The sequence below is a fragment of the Onychostruthus taczanowskii genome, unplaced genomic scaffold (assembly GCF_017590055.1).
Source record: "Onychostruthus taczanowskii isolate IOZ18803 unplaced genomic scaffold, ASM1759005v1 scaffold103, whole genome shotgun sequence".
Taxonomy (NCBI): Eukaryota; Metazoa; Chordata; class Aves; order Passeriformes; family Passeridae; genus Onychostruthus; species Onychostruthus taczanowskii.
Window position 1 is genome coordinate 435,376 of NW_024496858.1, and position 22,324 is coordinate 457,699.

General features: G+C 46.3%; 1 protein-coding gene across 1 annotated transcript in view; it reads left to right on the forward strand.

The window, feature by feature from the left end:
* ARMH4 (armadillo like helical domain containing 4) overlaps positions 1 to 22,324 on the forward strand; it is a 102,176-nt gene that overhangs the window by 76,764 nt on the left and 3,088 nt on the right. Inside the window, exon 6 of the mRNA XM_041413665.1 lies at positions 20,407 to 20,438. Coding sequence (XP_041269599.1) covers positions 20,407 to 20,438 — 32 coding nt within the window. The remainder of the gene's footprint in view (positions 1 to 20,406; positions 20,439 to 22,324) is intronic.

Sequence of the window (22,324 nt, forward strand, 5' to 3'; positions counted from 1 at the left end):
ACACATTTAATCCCAACCCTAACAAAAAAACCCCAAAAATTCAACAGAAGACTCCCCTGCACAGCTCAGGTAGGGGAGTCTTGGGTGATAACTGTGTACAGTGTTAGGGAAGCTTTACTAAGGGTTAAAAAAAAAGGGTCACCAAAAGTTGTTAAGCTTTGGAACAGGCTGCCCAGAGAAACTATTGTGTTAAAAAAAACTCATGGAAGTGTTCAAAAAACTCGTGGATATGGTTTAATGGTGGAAATGGTGGTTGGTGCTGGGTTGGTGGTTGGATTTGGTGATCTTTGTCATCTTTTCCTGCATTAATGATTCTATTAAATTCTCCCTCCTTGTCTTGCTGGGTAGCACAGAAGGGCAGCAGCACCAGTCTTCTGGAATTCCCCAGCACAGGAAGACTCCTAAAAGGCTTTTTGCTGCACCTCCAGTTGCTCTTGTCCAAGAAAGCAAAGTTGGAAAACTCAGGCACGTGTCTGAGCGTTTCTGACCTTCCCCAGCTGTCTGCCTCTATCCATCAGTTTGACACATCCTTTCAAGTTAGGATGTGTCAAAGTTAGTGCCTTGGAGCATGACTTTGCATTTGCTGCTCCAGGTAATTTATCTTGGGGGATATTTTTTTTGCCTGGATTCAGGGATAAGGTCCATTAGCCAGCAGAGCTCTGTGCTCCAAAGGCTGGGCTGCATCTGCTGCCCAAGCACCATCTGGGTTCCTGCACAGCACAGGGAGGCAGGAATCCTTCTGGGCTGTCAGCTGCCTTGGAGTGCCTGTCCCCTTGCCTGTCAGCCCCACTGGAATGTAAAATCATGGTGTCTTTGCTCTCTCTTTAGTCTGCACTTGTGGCAGTCACATTTTCTGGAAAAATCCCTTCTCCAGGATTTCTCTCCTGGGAAGCTGAGAAGCCTCAGAGAAAAAGGAAAACAATATTATCTCATTTGCTTCTCCTGTGTTTGGCTGCTTTGGAATGTGTTTATACATTAGTTGCCCACAGGTGATTGTTTCATTGGTTTCATGTGAATTGTTTTGACTCAATGGCCAATCAGAGCCAGGCTGTGTCAGGGCTCTGGAGAGAGTCAGGAGCTTTTCATTAGTATCTTTTAGACTTCTGTCTGTCCTTTCTGTATTCTTTAGTATAGTTTAGATTATTATTCCTTAATATAATACAGATCATAAAATAATAAATTAGCCTTCTGAGAACATGGAGTCAGATTCATCATTCCTTACTTCATTTGGGACCCCCGCAAATACAAGATGCAGTAATCCTGTCCTTTCCCATCCTCACACGTGTCACTTCTCAGTGCTCTTCTGCCACCCTTCAGTCTCTACATGTCAGAAAACTTGGCTCCATTTAGGCAGAGGAGCTGGTTTTGAGCCCCTCTCTCCCTTTGGATTTCAGCAGTCACTTAGCTTGATTGAAGAACAGGGCTGTGCCTTCCCTGGCTGAGAGTTACTCATTTTTCCTTTGTGTGCCTGTCTGGGTGGCCTTTGCTGTGTAAAAAGAGGCTTGTCCTTACATTGGAGAAATCACATTTATTTTCTAATAGTGATCTATACTGCAGTGCAAAAATCTGTTTTTATGTCATTCAGAAAACAGAGAGAGGGGAATGTGAAGGTTCATCAGCCTTGAATTGCCTCTGTCCTTCTGGGGATTTACGTCAGAGGCTGATCTTTGGGGTTAAAATGTTGGCCCCATGGCACAGCTGGTGAGAGAAAAATGGAGGAAAAGAGCTTTTTGCAACAAGTAGCAGGGAGAGAGAGAGTAATTTATTGAGAGGGTAATTTTACAATGTTCCTTCCTATTGAGAATGTAGATGCACTTTCTGCTTGGACAGTGCAAACCACAAATGACTGATGCTAAACCTGTCTCCCCTCTGGTGTTCACTCTGATTAAGACCCCTTAAGAATCAAAGGAGATCCAAGTTATTTCCTGGAAATAACTCTAAATATATATATATACACATATATACATATACACACACACACATACCTATGTATATATTAATATATAAAAATTATATCTATTTTATATATAAATATATTAAAGATATATAAATATATAAATATTATAATATATATAATATATAATATATAATATACATTATATAATATATTATATATAATATATAATAATTATATATATGTGTAGAAGTTCTGCTCTACCTGAAGAGTGAGTTAGGAACATATATTGGAAACAAGCAAATTGCTCACATTTTTGTCTGACAATAAAATAATTACCTCAAACCTCCAGCAGTTGTTGCCTTGCAAAGATGCTAAGCATCAACATGAATCACAGACAGGGGTCGATATGGTGAGAATTACTGGAGGCTTTTGCTTTCTTTTTTCTTTTTTCTTTCCCCCCCCTTGTTTTTGAGTAATTCTAATCACAGCCTCATCCGAGCCTGGGCTGCAATAAAGAGTTTCAGCCAGGCTGAAACTGATAGCCTGTCATTTATTTTAATATACCAGCAGCACCATCTGTGCTGAGGCTTTATCAGTGTGAGTGATGCCAAGGTGATCCAGAGGCTGCTCCAGGGTCCCTGCCAGGAGCACAGCCCAGGAAGCCACCCCTGGCACATGTGGCATCCTGGTGACCCTCCTGTGCCTTTGTGTGTGTGGCAGTTATTGCAGCATTTCCTTCTGCACACTTTGGGACAAGTCTGACACCAGCAGAGGATTTCCAAGACCCCTCAATGGCTTTGGTGTGTGCTCTGGTTTAGGAGTGAGGAGAGCTCTCAGTGTCTGCCCTTCCAGTGCCACCAGAGGCTGTTTCTTCCTGGGAGTGAGGGAGTTACTTTGCCCTGCTCAATCCTGGCTTTCCTTACAACTACCCATAAGAAAATTCAGGAAAATTATAAGATAGGGTTCAGTATAAATATTCTGTCAGGAAAATAACTTCCTTGTGGGTTTTGTAATTTTCTGTTAAATACAATTTAATTTTCTGGTTAAATACAGTCTCTTTTGATTTTTTGGTTTTTTTGGTTGGGTGGAGGGTCAAGTATCATGTTAGACCTGAGGGAAGCAGTGCTTTCTGGTTTTATCTGCTCTCCCATAGCCAGAACATGTTCCTGTGTGTGCTCTTTCACATCTCCAGTCACAGTTTGCAGTGACTCCGTGGTGAGTCCACTCTGCTCCAGTACAGTTGGATGGACTTTTCCAACCTAAACAATCCTGTGATTCTTTCATTGCAGTCTGGAGCAGGAGAGGCAGGGAGTTAATTTAACTTTTGGTAGACAGAGGCAGCCAGGGACATGTTTTCATGTTTTGCTAAGGTCTTAATGGAGCAGACAAAGTCAGAATCAGCTGACAAAACTCAGCATTGCTCTGGTGAATGCTCTGATCCCACAGCCTTGGAGCTGCAGAGGGATCTGTGATCTTCTCTGGGACCATCAGTGGCTCCTTGTGTCTGATTTCAGCCTTTGCCTCCTGGCAGGCTCAGAGCAAGAGCCACAGTGGTTGTTTGGCCAGGCTGGATGTCTCAAACCCTACCAGATCCCCCCTGGCAGCACCAAGCAGACAGAAATGCCTTTGGGGCAGTGCAAGCCTTGGGATGCAGCTCCAGGAGTCCTTCCCAAGGCACTGCCAGGGAAGGACTCCTGAAGGACTCCCAAGGGGATTCTGGCCCAAGGGATGTCTCTGGAGCTGTGCCTGCAGGTGGGAGCTCCTGGGGCAGTGCATGGACATGGCTTGGCACAGACAGTGGGACTTGATGGTCTTGGAGCTCTTTCCCAGGGGATTCTGGCCCCAGGGATGTCCCTGGAGCTGTGGCTGCAGGTGGGAGCTCCTGGGGCAGTGCATGGCTTGGCACAGACAGTGGGACTTGATGGTCTTGGAGCTCTTTCCCAGCCCTGCTGGTTCTGTGAGATGCTGCAGCACCATCCCTCCAAACCAGAGCAGGCAGCCCCAAACTGGAGTCACCTGCAGGAGGAAAAGCACATTCAGTGCCACTAATTAACAGCAGCAGTGATTACTTATTAAGCTGTGGTTAGTCACTTCTGTGTGGCTCTGAAGATGAATATGATGGTTTAAAGAACAGTGGGATTTTCCATTTTTTTTTAATATAATCTGAATGTGCTTCAAACTCCTGTCAGCAGTTCCCCTGGATATATTACACAGTGTGGGTGGGCAGGAGAGTTCCCCTGTCCTCATCTTCCTGGGATGAGCCAGGAGAGGTCTGCAGCCACCTGGATTGCTCCTGGGGATGCTGGAGTCCCCTCCGATGGCCTGGCAGCTCAGGTGTTTCCCTCCTCTCTACTGCTCAGAAGTTAGATTGGATATTATGAAAATATTCATTAACCATGGTATTGTCCAGCACTGGCACAGGCTGCCCAGGGAAAGGGTGATGTCCCCATCCCTGGAGGGATTTAAAAGATGTAGATGTGGCACTTGGGGACATGGGTTAGGGGTGGCCTTGGCAGTGCTGGTTGAACTTGATGATCTCAGATGGCTTTTCCAACCTAAACAATTCTATAGTTCCATGGTTCTAAAAGCAGATTTCACTACAGGGCTCCCAGATGATGAGTGCTGGACCCATCCTGCCCTGTCCCCAGCCCTGAGCAGGGATGCAGAGATGTTCCCCACCTAAGATGTTCCCTCAGTCCCTCTGAGCTTGGGATGGATGGGTGTTAATGCTCAGGGTAAGTACATGGGGAAAATAGGGCTTATTTATGCCTGGGTGAGTAGGAAAGCCTTGATACTGTTTCTGAAATCCTGGAGAAAATCCAAGGGACAGTCAAGTTCCAGGGGGAAATTTAGGCTGAGAGTTGTTTTTGTTGTTAGTCCTGTAACCATGAGAGAGTGAATTTGAATGGCAAATGGGGGACTTGTGGCAAAAAGGAGAAAATAAAGCAAAGCCTCTGCTCCAAATCCTTATGAGAGAAAAGGGAGGATGATACACTAGGAGCACTGGCCTGGAGGAATAAAGAACAGAGAAAAATAACAACCAGCATTTTAAAATCTCTGAATACTCTTTTCCAATTCTGCCCCTCTGTGCATCTGGAAAGGGACACACCAGAGATGGGAAGGGTATGAGGAAGAAGGAGGATAACCAAGAGGATAAATTAACGTGGATAACCAGAGGAGAAATGGGATTCTGTGCAAGGAGTGGCTGCAGAGATCTTGTCCAGAGCCCCAGAGTGCCAGGAGGGTGTGTAAGGAGAGCGTTGCTGTGTGCTGGCCTGTGACATTCACATTCTCTGAAAAATCCCTTCTCCCAGGATTTTTCTCCTGGAAAGCTGAGAAGCCTCAGAGAAAAGGAAAACAATTCTCATCTCATTTGCTTCTCCTGTGTTGTGCTCACATGGAATGTGGTTGGAGATTGTTCACCCACAGGTGATTGTTTCATTGGATTCTGCTGTGAGTTGTTTTGACTCTTTGGCCAGTCAGTACCAAGCTGGGTCGAGACTCTGGAAAGAGTCATGAGTTTCATTATTATCTTTTTAGCATTCTGTACCTATCCTTTCTGTATTCTTTAGTATAGTTTAGTATTCTCTAATATAACATAGTATCATAAAATAACAAATTATCCTTCTGAGAACATGGAGTCAGATTCATCATTCCTCCCTGCCACGGGGATCCCTGCAAATACAATGCTGTCCCCATCCATAAACTTTTCCTGGAAAAATGTTCTTGGTCCCTGGCAGTCTCACTGAGCCAGCCTGACCTTTGCTCTGGCCCAAGCTGCCTCATCTCATCACAGCCAGTGCTGCTTTTTCATCTGGGTCCTGCAGGGAATCACTTCCCACCCTGTGCCTGAGTCCTGGTGTTCACAGATGGGACAGTGCAGTGCTCTGGGGGGCTCATTCTTTCAGCTGCTTTTGGCAGACACTGACTCTTTGTGTGTTTGTAGAGCATTCATCACATGTGTGATCTCAGGTGGCTTTTCAGCTCTCAACAACAATAGAAATTAGTAACAAGAAATTCAGTCTCTTCCTGCTGCATTACATTTTGCTCATTAAATGTTCACAGTTGCTGGGACAAAAATCTGCATTGAAGCCTGCAGAAGTGGAAGGCTGTGAGCCCTGGGTCAGCAGTGAACTGGGGCAGGCAGGAGAGTGAGGAAGGGCAGTGTCAGCTCTGTTTGCCTTTCTCTGGGAGTGTCTGCCTTCAGAGATGGGATGTGGGGCTCAGCTGATCCAGTGCATCCTTAACTTCCCTTCCTTTGGCACGAGGTTCCCCCTGCAGCCCCTAACCACGTGCTGGGGACAGAAAACCCAAAAGCTGTCTGGTTTTGCAGACTGGCAGGGAGCTGTGACTCAGGAAGGGAAGGGACTTTCCAAAGCACTTTCAAATTCACCAGATGAATTCACCAGCTTTCATGTCTTTATACAATTTTACAACACAAAACTAATCAATATTTTGTTCCTCACGCAAAACACCAATTTTGTCAGATTATGCCTTTTTCTCACCCAGAGATGGAGCAACTGAGGGGCATTTTAAAAACTTTTATTCCATTTTCAGTCTCATGTGAAGGGTGAGACAATACAGGTGTTACAAATCACACTATTGAAAACAGAAGCTACCTATTTCCTAATTACAACACATTATAAGTGTTTCTTGGCCTATCAGCTTTAGCCACACCATGCTGTAAATGCTTTAAAGCCAATCATCTGAAATTACCCCTCCTGGGTCCTACTACAATGCATCTTTCATAGTTCTATTTCTCTAAGGTATCCAGTCTTATTTGCAAGGCCATCCTTTGAAACTTGTTTCTAGTTCCATTTCTCTCCCAACAATATCTGTCCTATTCCATTTCTAAGTCAGCATTTCTTATCTCAAAGGTTACATACAAACACATACTATGTAAGCCTTCTGTCATACTTGAAGAATTCTCTACAAATCCATTTCCCACAACCAGGCTCCACATAGAAAGCACTTTTATACTGAAATCAGAGATGTAACCTTGTCAATAATTTAACTGAGGGACCAAAGACAGGTAGCTGAGTGCAGATTTCAGTGTAAGTCTGTGTCATCCCCTTCCCTGGATGGGGACTTTGCCTGTTTTCTTTTGTGGTCAGGCTGCCCTGCAGTTGCTGTTGGGCTGAGTTAATTTCCCTCCTGCATGATTTTATCTCAGGTCTGCAAGGCAGAAAAGCTGGTGCAATAGCACAGAAAGTCACTGCATTTCCAGCAAGGCACCAGGTTTGCTCTGCTCAGCTTCCCAGGGTCTTGTTTGCTGTTCCCAGATACCAAATGGCATTTTTCCTGAATGCTTAAATTACCTGTGGGTTCCCAGAGTTGGTTATGGGTCCAACAGCTCACATGGAAATGTGTGGGTTGTTGCTCCTTTGGTTTTGGTGGATCTCTTTATCTCTTTGAAGTGGACTTTAAAAATGAGACTTCAGCTCCTGTATCCCTTTGGGTTCAAGTGGACAAATGGCATTTCTCAGTCTGGGGAGATTGATGAAGCAGGATGTTGTGATGAACTGGTTTGAGTCAACAGTTCTTTGGGTCTGTCAGTCAAATCTGTAACTAGGTTATTCAGTTATTGCCCAAATCGCTGATTCAGGGTATTATATTACAGGGTAAGGCCAGTAAACTGCTTCTCATCTTTAGGACTAAATTTCATACGTGCTCTGCAGTTTCATTGTTTTCTGTACCTACAAAGAATTTCAGATTTCAGGTGGCCCATAGAGGTTTTGTTTGTGCTGTGGAAAAGGCAGCTTTCCCCCTGGGAATTCCCTGTGCAGAATATTTGCAGTTAAAAACAACAAAAAAAATGCAGCTATTTCTTTAGAAGACTAAGGAGGGGTTTTGACAACCCCAACCTCCTTCCTTGCTAATATTTGTTAGTCTTGCAGCTAAAATAAGAGCAGTTCACTTGTGAATCATAGACTCCCATCTTGTTTCCCCCCCTACCATGGGCAGGGACACATTCCATTAGAGCAGGTTACTCCAAGCCCCATCCAAGCTGGATTTAACATTCCAGGAGTGGGGCAGCCACAGCTGCTCTGGGCAAGCTCCACCAGTGCCTCACCACCCTCAGCATCATGAATTTCTTCCTGACATCTAATCTAAATATCTTCTTTCAAACCACAGTGCAATCAGGCCACTACAAAAAATGAGTTTAGAAAGTGTCCTCTGCTTATTTCCACCTTATGGTTTCTCAGTGATTTCTTTCTGTGTCTCTCTCTGCAGAGTTTGCCTTCCTAGAGGGCTGACCACCCTTGCCAAGCCAACAGAAAATTTTCTGGCCCATTTGGTGGTTTTTGGAAAGCAAGCAGTACCAAGTGGTCCTCAGCACTTAGATCATAAACATTTGCTGCTGCTTTGAAAGCAGACTGGCCTCTGAGGCTTTATCCAGATAATGTTGTGAAGGTTCTCGTGCATCAAATTGTTTCTTCATTATTTGGACAGATGATGGCAGCAAAATCAGGAGTTCACTCAGAGATACTCAAAATATCTTCTCAGAGCCACATCATGTCACTGTCCTAATCAGAGAGTGGGCTCTGACCTGTTCCAGTCAGGGTAATGCCCTTTCAGGGTAAGCAAATTGTTACTGATTGTCTTAAGCTGCTTGGAGAAACTCCAGATTTATTCATTTCCGAGTGGAAGGAGTGGGATGGGAGGATGCCACAGCTCTGGGTGTGTGTTTGGGATGTATTGCAGTACACAGACTGGAGCCACACAGGAGCAGTGCTCTGTGCCATGTGTGGAATAAATGGGAAGTGTGGAGAGCAGAGGCTCTGAGGATAAATCAGCCCTTCACTGCAGGGCTGTGCAGAGCTTGTCTGGGAGGTGATGGTGATTTTATAAAGTTCAGTGGGTGGCAGCAAACATCCCCAAGATTTTGGGATATTAATTTGTCTGCAAATCCTCACCCATAACTGTTGATAGGTGCTGCAGAGAAAAGAGAGGTTTTGCTTCACAGCAGCTCCTGGAACAGCCTCTCCACTGCAATCAAACTTCATTTGTGAGGACCCAGGTTGGAGGTACAAGACCAGAGGGATGTGGAAGTAGTTATGGGGATTTCTGAAGGAATTTTGAATGACTTAGAGAAGAGACCTTTGAGTTTTTTAGATGATGTGATGTATTTTTCTTATCTTCTACACAGGCAGGGAGGGTGAGCTCGGCTCACATCTTCACTGCACGGCTCAGAAGGTCACAAGACCCTTAGTTACAATCCTTTTCAGGATTTATTGACCAATAAAACACTGCCAACAAAGATATTTATGTTTTTGACCCAAACTTTAAGTATTTTGTCTTATGGACTTATGCTACAGTGTAAGCTTTTTTAGCCAGTCATGTTATGGCACACAAATCCACAGTGCTTCATTCTAAACTTCTTGTTTACCTTTGGAACTACTTTTATTTTTTTTTTGTATCCTAAACTCTAAAACTCTAAACTTTCTTCCACTTAACATGTCTCTGCTTTAAACTATAAATCCACATTCTCACTTCTAGCCCTAAGTTTGGAAGCCTCTTCCAAGGTCTCAGATCAAATCCTGTGTTTAACTCTAAGCTTTGGCTTCCAGGCCCAAAGTTCTGAGAATTCCCTGCGTTTCAGATTCCAGCTCTTAGTTTGGTGTTTGCCCTCCCAAGCCAGGGCACCTCTCTCAGGGGTGGATAAAATCTGAAGGGGAAGCAGGAGCTGCAGCCTCCAAGTGATGCCCAGGCACTGCTCCAGTTTGCTGCTGAGCCCTGACAGCACAGTTTGGCACCATCAGCCCCATGAAACCAGCTTTGCTTGTCTGGGGCTGAATTTGGCCTTGTGCTCTTTGGAAAAGCAGATCAAAAGAGGTCTTGCCATAACCCACACCTTGAAGCTGCCCATCTAGCCAGTAATCAAAATTGCTCCTCTTCTTAAAGCACTTCCCTTCAGAGTTTTTTTTGAACTGTTTGAAATCAGCCACTTATCCCCATGTAGTCTAAAAATGGAGCTGCCTTGTCTACCTTTTGTCTGCTCCTTGTATTGTTAGCTCCTTCATTGGGATAGATCAGCATAAGTCACATTCTGCCTCCTGCAAGAATTTCTGTCTGTCAGACTTCCTTTCTCCTCAGCCAGCGCAGGCTCAGTGAAACCATTTTGTTTGATTGCCATCATCAGGTGTCTGGGTCATTATTACTGAGAAATACCCATGGAGTTATAGCTGTGCTGAAGATATTTGCAGGTTTTCCCTCTGTTTTCTTTGCTGGCTTTGGGTCTCCATTTGGCTGTGAATAGAATCAGAGAATCACAGAATGGTTTTGGTGGGAAGGGACCCTAAAGAGCATCAGTTTCATCCCCCTGCAGTGGGGCAGGGACACCTTCCACTATCCCAGGCTGCTCCAAACTGCATCCAACCTGGCCTGGGACACTGCCAGGGATCCAGGGGCAGCCACAGCTTCTCTGGGCACCCTGTGCCAGGGCCTCACAGGGAGGAATTTCTTCCTAATATCTAATTTAGCCCTGCTCTCAGTTAGTTTGAAGCCATTCCCCCCTGTCCTGTCCCTCCAGGCCCTTGTGAAAAGTCTCTCTCCTCCTCTGCTCTCAGCTCCCTTCAGGCACTGGAAGGCCACAGTGAGGTGACCCCAAAGCTTCTCCAGGCTGAGCCCCCCCAGCTTTCCCAGCCTTTCCTCTCAGCAGAGGGGCTCCATCCCTCTGATCATCCTGGTGGCCTCCTCTGGGCCCCCTCCAGCAGGTCAGTGTCCCTCCTGTGTTGGACACCCCAGAGCTGGGTACATCCTGTTATGGGTTTCTCTGGGTCTGGACCACATCCTGTCAGTGCTGTCAGCTCTGGATTCCCAGCCAGCAGATGAAGATGCTTGTTTATATTAGAGAACTGTTGTGAGCGCAATTAATAAAGCTGCGAAGCTGAAAAGTAGTTGAAGAGCTAAATATCATTATATAATGAGACTTCCTTCCCAGTAAATGATGTGAAAAATTATTTCTTGCAAAGAATAACAAATTGCTGTGGCTTTTTACCCTAATTGTAGATGCTTGATTCTAATTTGTTGTTTGTCATTTCCATGTAAATGAAGAGTTTTAGCTATAATTACTGCATTTATGGCAAACAAGACACTATCATTTTCCAATGCTCACGAGGCACTGGCATGTTTAGAAATAGAAGAAATGAATAATTATCCCCCTTGTGCAGCTCCAGGGAGGGGGTCTACAAGTCATAGTATCCAAACAAGTCTTGCACAAAGGCAGCTGATGCCATTGATCCTCTTCTGCCTTTGGGGAGCCAACTCAGAGACATGAAGTGACTTTCCCAGAGCACTCAGCAGTGCTCCAGGTGCCCAGATCCCTGTGGACAGCATCTTCTTTTCATCACTCTCACAACACAAAGGACAGCAGAGCCATTGTTTTGGCTGGCACTGAATTTCCTGGTGTGTCCCAGTTATCCCAGGTCAGAGAAGCTGTGGCTGCCCCATCCCTGGCAGTGTCCAAGGACAGGTTGGATGGAGCTTGGAGCAACCTGGGAGAGTGGAAGTTCCTGGGGTGGAACAGGATGCTTAAAATAATGACGTCCTAAAGAACATTTGTTTCCAAAAAATCCCATTTTACTGTGATTTAGTATTTGTACTGTCTTAGCTCCCAGAACATCCCACCCAGATGGAGATGTTACAGTAGGGGCTCTTAAACTGTGAAGGAAGAGGCTCTGACACAAGGGAAAGAAACACAAGTGACCTACTAGATACGATCTATTGTATCTTAAATATTCCCACAGCAAGGATGGGAAATGGAATAAGAGATCAATTTGCTTGCCCACAGTTGCACAAGAAGTCAGGGACAGGTGTCAGGAACTTTAAGGCTCCATTTGGTGTTTGATCACAAGAGAATCACAGTGGGAATTGTTGCTCAGTTCTGGATGCAGGAGGAATGTGGGATGAGACTTGTCCTGTTAGCAGACATAAGCAAGTTTGTTTTCCTTTTGTGACTGACACTGGACAATGCTGCTCTTCCCAAGGATTTGCAGGAAAATGAATCTCTGTGATAATCAGATCTTATTTTTAGCATCTAATCGATGCTCAGGGCTTTGTGGTTTAATTAGTGGAATAATTGTTGGCTGAAAACACAGTCTAATACCTGTTTCTTCCTTCAAAGGTCAACTCTATCATTTTTGTTTCCAACCATTTAGTCCTTTATTGATCTTTATGTCATTTCATGGGGAGTGCTGCATCTTGACAGATGAAATAAAGGCCAAAACTTGAAATAAGAAAAATATATCCTTTTTCTTAAACACAAAAATGGAAAATCCCCTATTTCAGCCCTTGCTGCTGGCAAATCCTTCATACAGTGTCCCCAGCAAATAGGATTCTGAAAATTACTTTTGTTCTTTATGGAAGGAAAAAAGCAAACCAAGAACCTTTTCCGAGCCTGATTAATATCAGACATAAACTGAAGCACAAAAATAAATTTTGCAGTGTAGCTGCTGATCCTTTAAAGTAGGTAAGGCCATGAGCTCTGCCAGGAGGGCAGGAAGATCTCTGTGGTTTGCATTTAGAGTGGGCTCAGTGAGAAATGCCCTCTCCTCTCAGTATAGAGGAGTATCACGTAGCTTCATCTGAAGATTTGGAAGGTATTTAATCAAATAACTGATGCCTTATGTTTTGGCTTTCATATATTTCAGATTCTCTACTGCCTTAGCGTGTGACTCTGAACTTTATATGGAGTATTAGCAAGTTCTCCTGACAGTTCAGTCACACAAAACAATCCTTTTCCAGCCCAGAACCAAGGACACCGCTGCAGCTTCAGCCCCAAAAAGTGCAAACAACAGGGAACTGAGGAGAGCAGCCTGGGAGGATGGGACTGCACAACCTGGAGCTGTAATTGGACAATTAACCCCAATATGGAAATGGACCAAAACTTATAAAAGTGTGAAAACTCATGACTTGGGGTCCATCTTGGTCAGAGCCACAGCTGGGCTCTTGCACTGCCCAAGGTGAATCCTTTGAGAGCCTTTAATAAATACCTCCTGTATTCCTTTATTCCTCTGCCCAGCCTCTGTTCCAGGTAGCCTCTCAGGGCATCACCATTCTGCTGCTGAACTGAGGTGCTCTTGGAGCAGAGGGAAGTATGAGATGCTCTCCACCTGCAGCTTCTCCACCTTTTCCACTCCTCCCCTCACTGCAACCTATCATTGAGTTTTTATTTGCAAAAAGTCTATCCTGTCTTTGCCAGAATCTGTTCAGTCTTATACCAGATTATGGGAGAGGCTGCTGGGTTATGGAGCAGAAAACAGGCTTGGAGAAAAATGGGCATTAAAAGACAGCACAGGACCAAATTCCATCTTGGGCTTTTTTCCTGTAAATTTACAGGGCCAAACCCTCCAGCCAGTCCTCAAAACCAGCAGTGATTTTAGGGGGACTTGGTGCCAGAAAGAGCTAAAATATAGGGGCAGAGATGCCCACAGTGTCTGTGCAACTCAGCTCTGGTGGCTGGGATGGGATGGTGCAGATTTCCCCGCGGATGCCAAGCGGCTCCGTGCGTGTTTCACCTGCTGGTTCCTTCTGATCCCCAGGGGATGTGAGCAGATTGACAGCACAACACAGAGCCTGCTGGCAGGAGGATTTATCTTCCAGGGCCACATCCTCAGCTGCTGTAATGTCATTTCCTGTACCAACCAGGAAATTAAGGATCTGAGGATCTGCAGACTGAGGATCGCAGTGCACCTCGAAGCTTCTCCAAAAATCAGACAGTAGGGTTGAGATTGTGGAATCTCAGAATGGTTGGGACTGGAAGGGACCTGCTGTTCACAGCCCTCTGCAGGGTGGTGGCCAGGGACACCTTGCACCAGCCCAGATGCCCCAAGCCCAGTCCAACCTGGCCTTGACTGCACTGGCTGGGGAAGGGTAATATTTCCACTCAAGGCATTGCCCTGTAACTCTGCACAAGCCATGGCAATCATTAAATTTGTTTGATTTATATTCTGTTGTATTCTAGTTCTTGATAACTTTACCAAATTTTAACTGTTTGGACCAAGATTCTTCCATGGTGCTTGTCCCAGACTTTTTAAGAAAAGTGATTGAAGTTCACCTGCTGCAGTGGATGAATCATGGGAAGAATAAACCATTAATTATTTTTTTTACTGCAGACCTCTGAGAAAAAAAATAATTGTACAGCAAAGTTTTAGAACTGAGAGTGCAGGGATCAGAAGAACTCTGGAAGAGGTTATCAGTGCTCTGGAAAAGCCTGGGAGCATTCTTTCATAGAACCTGCCTCTGCAGCTGCTGCTTCTAGGTAGTTCCATTTGGGTAAATAAACAGCACACAAATGCCACCTTAAAAAAGGTTCTTAAAGCTGCAAAGTCAAGGCCCGTGAGTAAAGAAAGATTTTTCATCTTCAGCAGGATACAGCTTTGATGAGGAGCCTGCAGGGAGAGCTCAGAGCCCCCTCCAGGGCCTCAGGGAGCTCCAGGAGAGATGGAGAGGGATTTCAGACATGGGCATGAGGTGACAGGACACAGGGAAGAGCTTCAGACTGCCAGAGGGCTGGGTTAGATGGGGTGTTGGGAAGGAATTCTTGGCTGTGAGGGTGGGTAGGCCCTGGCACAGGTTCTCAGGTGCCCAGAGAAGCTGTGCCTCCCCTTCCCTGGAGGTGTCCAAGGCTGGGTTGGAGGGGGTTTGGAGCAATCTGGGATGGTGGAAGGTGTGGGGGTGGAACAAGCCTGTCTTTAAGGTCCCTTTAACCCAGAGCAGTCTGAGTTTCTCTGAAAGCTGGTGAATATGAACATTTTCAGCACACAGGAAGCCCATGAGCTAAGGCAGGGTGGGTTCTCACTGCTGGCAACTCCCTGTGCCGCTCCAGGAGCTGTGCCAGGGCACAGTGAGGCAGAAGCTGATCCCACGTGTGCTCCAGCAGAGGTGTTGCCATCTCCATAAACAAAGTTTGCATTTCCTCTCCCAGAGCAGACACAGCTTTTGAACACAGTGTGATCAGTAAATATTTAATCATACAACAAATTGTGACAGCCAGTTCACAGCAGCGTCCTGCTGATGCCTTTTTGGATAACGGGAGGTTTTGTACCTTGGCTTGCTTTTAACATCTTGTGCCTGCCTGGGTCCACTGAGGGAGAAACAAATAGTGTGTAGATGTCAAAATGTGTTTTGAAGACCCCACAGAAGAACTGAGTTCACAGAGAAATGCCAAGGCACAGTACCTTTGCCAGCCTCAGCGAGGGGCTACGCACTGTGGGCAGATAAAGTGGAAAATAGCTTAAAACGTGCAAGGGAAAAGGAAAAGGAGGAACCAGACCTAATGCCATAGGGAAAGGAGTGTCAAAAGGTCAGGAAGGGAGCTGGGAAGCCAAATTTAGTTCCTGCTTTCTGGATGAGTGTGCTGAGTTGTCTCCCCATGTCCATTTCTTGTCCAAGAGATTTGGGCAGGTTGAGGCAGGCTTGGGCTGCAGCCAGGCTTGGGTTGCAGCTGGCCAGGCAGGGAAAAGGGGGTAGATGGTGCAGGTCAGGGAGCAGACAGTGCCATGGTGGCTGTTCAAGTTCACTGGGTTAATTCAAAGTTCACCCAAGCAAAATTTTTCTCTGAGAACATAAATGGTGATTGTCAGTTTGATGTTTGTTTGATTATCCAGCTGTTCAAGTCTTCTCCAGTTGGGCAATTCATGCATCAACATTCCCATCAGGTAGGTGTAGTTGTTCTGGAATTAAAAATATGCTGCCTTCCAGGCAGATGCCATTTTCTTTATTATTTATTTGTGCTAGTAAGCAAATTGAAAATTGTGCTTTTTTAAGGGAAAGGAGCAGATGCACCCTTGTGCCATTAAGTTGTCAGAGCTGAGCAGATGAAACACGAAGCATTTCTGCAAAATTGTTCTCACAAGTCTCATTTGGGGAAAAAAAGTTTAACCTGCAAGAGAAAGGGATGAAATCTGTAATGGAACAGGACAGGTTGCTTGGTATATACAGACTGACTGAAAATAATCAATCTTTTCCTTATTTTCTGCACTTTAACCAGCTCTCCTTTGCTGAAAGAGTGCAGATTTGAAGTAGATATTAGGAAAAAATTCTTGATTTTGAGGGTGGTGAGGCCCTGGCACAGGGGGCCCAGAGAAGCTGAGGATCCCCCATCCCTGGCAGAGCCACATTTTCACCACTGTTCTGGAGGTCGTGGTGGAGATTTATTAAAAGGAAAGGTGATGGATGAAGCTTCATCAGTAGCAGGATGGAGCTCTGGAATGAAGCTGTAATGCTGGATTTGGAAACCAGGCAACATCTGCAGGGATGAGTGATAATGTGCCATGGAAAAACAGAATTGCTTTAACCGATGATTAAAAAAGAGGATATGATTAAAACAAGCTGATTAGATGAAACCAAAGTGACAAGACAAAGCAGCAGGGCATCCAAGAGGGGAGGGGGGAGACACAGCTGATGGCAGTGGGGCATGAATTATTGATTGAAATCTCCACCAGAAGTCTTTGCATTTTCTTATCTGGGAAGGGAGAGAATGAATGAGAAGCGAACAGAATTATTAAGCAGCTTTATCATTGCATTGGAGTGGATAATTAGGCAATTAGGATTACTAAAAGTTGGCAAAGCAAGAGGCCCTGAGGACTTGTGCTCCTGATTTCAGAGGAGGGTGGAGAGGGAAGCAGGGAAAAGCCTTTGGAGGGAGATTTGTGGTGCCTTGTGAGGCTGAAAGGCAGAGCCAGGCTCTGGCACCCAGCCCCTGCAGCTGCCAGGACAGAGGGGGGCACAGGAGACCTGGAAAATGAAAAAGAACTTGTCTGAGGAGGGACAGTCCTTGGAACAGCAGCAGGGAGGGACATCAGGAGTGAGGGCTTCAATATAAAAGGGATCTGGACCCAAGCGAGTCCAGAGGAGACCACAGAGATGCTCTGAGGCTGGAGACAGGCTGCGAGAGGTGGGGGTGTTCAGCCTGGAGAGGAGAAGGCTCTGGGGAGACCTCAGAGCACTTTTCTGATGTTGGGCATCCAGTGCCATATTCCCTCAGGTGTCACCTGCTGTCCCCTCCTGAGCCTGCCTCTGCCAGGACCTGAGCTTCCACAAGGGTTTTGCTCACAGGGGATTGTGACTGTCCCTTTGGGCCAGGTCCCTCCCAAAAGGGCCAGGCAGACACCACAGGCTGCTGCTTACCTCTGCAAATGAACCCCACTTTCTTCTCTTCTTTGAGAGCTTCTGAATAGCTGCTGCACATTTGGGAGGGGAAAGCTGGGTGAAACTGCCTAAAAATAGCACATTGCATCTGTCTGAACTCATCCTGGGCTGCTCTGAGGCCAGGGCCAGACGTGTGTGCTCCTCCTTTGTGCTCCTGACTGGCTTAATCTTAAGCTATATGTTATTTAAAATTAATTTGCAGAGATGCAGACATTATATAAATCACTGAGGAAATGTCAGATTATGTATGTAATTTGCTGAAGTGCTCCACACTCATCTTACTTAGCTCCCCATGAAACCAAGGGATCAAAATTAAGCTGAGGCAGAGAGTTTGGACCAGTCACCATCCTGAAAGTGCAGTGGAAGATGAGCCAGCACTGCAGACACTTGTTAGTAATTCACACCCAGAGACTCTTGGAATTTCTTCAGGCCATTCAGCAATCAGAGAAAGGAGGGATAAAGGGGATGATGAAAAATACATGGACCAGAGTATTTCTTACTAATTATTTGCTTGCCCTCATTGGCAAGTCACCTGGTGTTTTTGGAGAGTGCAGCATTTTCATGGGAAGGTGCCAGCCACAACGCTCCTCTCCCAAGACCCAGCCAGAATATTAATTATGGATCCTGTTGCATAATTAGAGTCTGAAGCCCGGAATTAATTGATGGTAGCTGCTTAGCATAGATATCAATTCTGCCTTGGAATAATGCTCTGTCTCCTGCCCACACACAGATGGGTAAATCACCGGAGCAGCGAGTGCTCAGTTGTGGTGACACAGGGGATTGTGATCTCCTGCCAGGTGTTGGAACAGTGCACAGGTGACATGAGAAGAGTTTGTAATTCATGGTAACCCAGTGCTCCTTGACTCGTCCTGGCCCCAGCCTGACAGGGCTGGCCCCTTGGCTGTGACAGCTCCACACTCTCTGCTCCTTCTGCCAGAGCACTGAAGGGTTCCTGACCTCCTGCCTGAACCTCATTAATTTGGAGCCAGTATTTTCCTCTAGCAAAGGTCAGAGGCTGTGGCTGCATTAGAACATCCCCTGGAGAGGCACCTAGCCAGGGAGAATCACCTTGGGTTGTTTCTCCCGTGGCCTGGGTTGGTTTCCAAAGGCACCTTCACGGCTGAAAACAAGGCTGGGTTTAATAACAAACAAATGTGTAATAGCAAATAAAAGATTTGTACTGTGGAGCTGGTGGGCCCCAGCGGGCCTGCTGCTGTTGTTTGGTGGAGCAGAGGGGAACAAAGCCAGCATCTGTGTTCATTAAAAATAGGTAATAGAATATTCTTAGCTCAGCCCCTGCCTCTGCCTTGCAGAAATACTCTGGAGTTAATTGCTGCTGCTGTTGTTCAGCTCAGGAAAGTGGGTCGGCTGTTGGTGAGATCACTGATCCCATGGAATTGTTGGGAGAGGTGTAAAAATAGGCTTTGTGCTCAGCTGGGGTTTGGGCCAGCTGAGCACTGCAGGTGTGGATGCTGTCCCCAGCCCTGTGGGTGTGCAGCTGCGTGGCTGAGCCACTGTCACCACTCCTGGCAGTGTCACACCTGGAGACCCAGCCCAGGGCAGCCAGGGGTTTCCTTCCTCTCTGGGATTCCACTGGGAGCTCCCTCAAGCTGCGCCAAGGGAAATACAGGTTGGATATTAGGAAAAAGAAATGGTGATAAAGTTCTGGAATGGCTGCCCGGGGAGGTGGTGCAGTCACAATCCCTGGGTGTGTTTAACAAAGCCTGGATGTGGCACTGGGGGCCAGGGCTGAGTTGAGCTGCTGGGGCTTGGTTGGACTCTGTGATCCTGAAGGTCTCTTCCAACCCAGGGATTCTGTGAATCCAGGGCATGCAAGCTTGGGCTGGCAGAGAAGGATTGTGGTGACACCTCCCTAAATTGAGTTTTGTATGGCTTAGCCTCTGCAGGCCAGGACTGATGGTAGGAAGAGCTGATAAAACAAGACCTCTTGTCCTCTTCCAGTGCTCTGTGTGTGTCCCTCTCCTGGGTAATTAATCTTTTTTCTCAGCTCCCCATCAGAGATAAGTGCACCTGTGCCTCTTTCACATGTGTTCACCTTTAGCTAATTTGGGATCCTTCTGTTTGGAAGGTGTTATGTTGCTAACACTTCAAAGGGAGTTTTCAGATGGCTTTGAACTTGTGCTGTGTCTGAGACACAAAGCAGCCATTTGCTGCTGGCCCTCCTGTGCCCCCTCCCCATCACAGAAAGGCTCCTTTCAGAAGGGTGCTCTGAGTGCTGCAGACACTGATATTGCTAATTCAGGCTTTGAAGGGATGTTTCATAACAAAGCAGGCTTGGAAATCAGGTCTAAATCCATAAACTTTGTGTTACATTTGGGATTTAATGTGCCCTGGAAGAAATATCCCTCAGAAGGATATTGCTGCATCCAAGAGTCCCCTGTGCCTTTAGCATTGCCCTCCTGGAGAGATGAGAATCCTTGGCAAAACAGTTGCTGAGCCCCCCAAAAACCCAATATTTAACTTTTTATTGCCTATTACCTATGAGCAGGAATTTGTTAAAATCCTGGTGGATCCTTGTGGGCGTTTTGCCATGCAGACACACCCAGTGCCCTGTGGTGTTAGTGACTCCTGCACCCACTGCTCAGCCCTTGCAGCTCTTTGACATCAGTGAATATTCCATCCCAAAGCACCTGCCATTGCACAATTTTGATTCTCAGCTGTGATATTTTATATTTTATTTAACTGTCAGGAGAAGAATGTCGCAGTGCTGCTCCCAAAGCACCTGCCATTGCACATGATTCTCAGCTGTGATATTTCATATTTTATTTAACTGTCAGGAGAAGAATGTCGCAGTGCTGGCAGTATAAATTTGCTTGGGTTTGTGCTTCAGCCCCTCCAGTGCCATCCCAACCCTCTGGAGGTTTCCCAGAGCAGGCAGTGGCTATTCCAGAAAAGCAGGGGAATAAAAGGCAGTGAAAAATACATTTTTAGCCATTATTACAGGCTATACAAAATACAGGAAGAATATCCACACAGAGGAGGGGTAACTGCACTGAAAGGTTTTCTCCTGGTCAGACACCCCGGTGTTTGTATGAGAAGTGATGGCCAAAAATCCACAACATGAAATACTGGTTTTTATTTTCCCTTCTAAATCACTCGGAAGATGGGAATTGCTCAGCCAAAGGTGAGATGCTTGCCTGCCAACTCACTCCAAGACTTTCTTGTGTTGATTTGCTGCATTTGCTTTTTCTCATGAATGAGAAAAGAGGTAATCTAATGTTCAGCCTTATCAGCTTGTCAATTTAATTGCTGTCTGTTTTAATGTTATCACTATCACTTGTTGCTAATTAACAGAAGCAACATGATTGCAGCTTTTATTTTTCCTTATTTTTCAGTGAGAAGCTGGATGGAGAAGCTGAAAGATAAGGTAGGAGTCTCAGTGTTTCAATTCCTTTCAAAGCAAAACCACTTTTATTTGCAGGAATAAATAAATTCTTGTCAATGCAGTTCTTTGTCTCTATACAGACAGTTGAGAAAGGGCTTAAAATTTTTTCTGGGAGGCAAATGAACCAGATGCTGCTGGTATAGAGTGGTGTGAATCCACAAAACATCCCTGATAGGTTGGAGCTAAGGGCAGGAGGGACAGAAGTGTTTGATTGATTTTTCTGCACCAGAAAATGACCTTGTCACATAACCCAAGTTACTTTTTTTTTTATTTCCCCTTAACTTATCCTAGAATAGCTTTGGTTGGAAAGGACCTTTGGAAGTCCATCTAGTCCAGCCCCTCTGCACTGAGCAGGGGTATCTTCACCAGACCAGGTGTTTAGGACCCTGTCCAGCCTGACCTGGAATGTTTCCAGGGACCCCAGGATAAAGAACTTGGTTCCACCCCTTTTCTCTGCGTGCTGAGCTCAGTTCTGGATCCAAATCAAGAGGGTCTGGTGCTGCTCTCTGGTGAGAGGCTGCAAATCCCTGCAAGGAGAATGATCAAACACAGCAAAACTGATAAACCAGGTCCCAGACCCTGATCCTTCCTCCTGGCATCCCAGGGGCTGGTCCATGCAATCAAGAGCTGTGCCAGCCACAGGCTGTGATGGCTTTTTGAGCTCTGCTGCCCTGGAGCAAATATTGACATTTCAGAATGGCTGTGAAGCCTTCCAAGTGTTGTGTTGCTGGCAGCAGAGCCATGAAGCTGGAAATGAGGTGACAGCAAGAACATTTTGTGACTCAGCAGGCCGTGGAAATTCTTGAGGAGGGTCACAGTCAGTAGGAACAAAAACCATCACAAGGAGTGGGAGTGATCTCTGCAAACCCATCCCTAAGCTTAGGCAGGCTCACCCAGCCAGCCCAGTGCTCCACACCACATTTCAGCAGCACTTTTACCATCAGGGCAGAGCAGAGAAACAGGGCTTGGGTCTCTGTTTGCCAGCACTGGGGGTGGGAGGGTTCCAGGTGGTTCCTGCCCAGCCTTGCTGAGCTGCCTTTCTGCCTGCACTAGGAAGGAGGCAAGTCTAGAGCAAGTCTAGAGTCTCCTTGGCCTGGGACTGATCCAGAGCAGATGCTGAAAGGACAGAGAATGGTTTTCCCAGCCAAGGTAAAGAGCAGCCCCCGAGGCTGGCCGTGTGCCTGGAGGGATTGCAGCATGCACAGGTCACTGTGCCCCAGCACGTGGCACAGCTCCAGCTTGGGGACAGCAGGGTCTTCTCCCTGGAGCTGTAGCTTGTCTTTCCTCTTGTCACCTTGTTGGCCACCTCTGTCCTTCCCTGTTGCAGAGGGGCTGCATGTTCCTGTCTCCAGCAGAGTCTGGAGCTGGTGCAGGCAGAGCCTGGGCTGTGTGGCAGAGCCTGGGCTGTGTGGCAGTGCCTGGGCTGTGTGGCAGTGCCCAGCACTGCTGCAGCTGAGGATCCACTCCAAAGAGAGACTCACTCCTGAGCCACCTCCCTGCTTTGGCATCTTTCACCTGGCTCACATTTTTCCTTAGAAAAACCTAACAAAAAGCACTCCCCCCTCACTCCCAACCAGTTGCTGGTGTCACAAATCACTTCCAAACAAACCTGTTGACCCCATTCCCTCCTCCTCCTCCTAACTGAGTTTATCAGCACCAGTCTCTGTGCCCCTCTCCTTTGCCCCATCCTCTGTTTTATAATCCCTCCACCCAGATGAGGATTCCAGCTCATCTCTGAGAGAAATGTCCTTCCCTGTCCCTCAGGTGGGGCTGTGGGAGCAGGAGCACAGGGTCAGGGACAGATTTATGTCTGGCCTCCTGCAGTCACTGTGCAAATGCTGCATTTGGTGGACAAATAATGGACATGG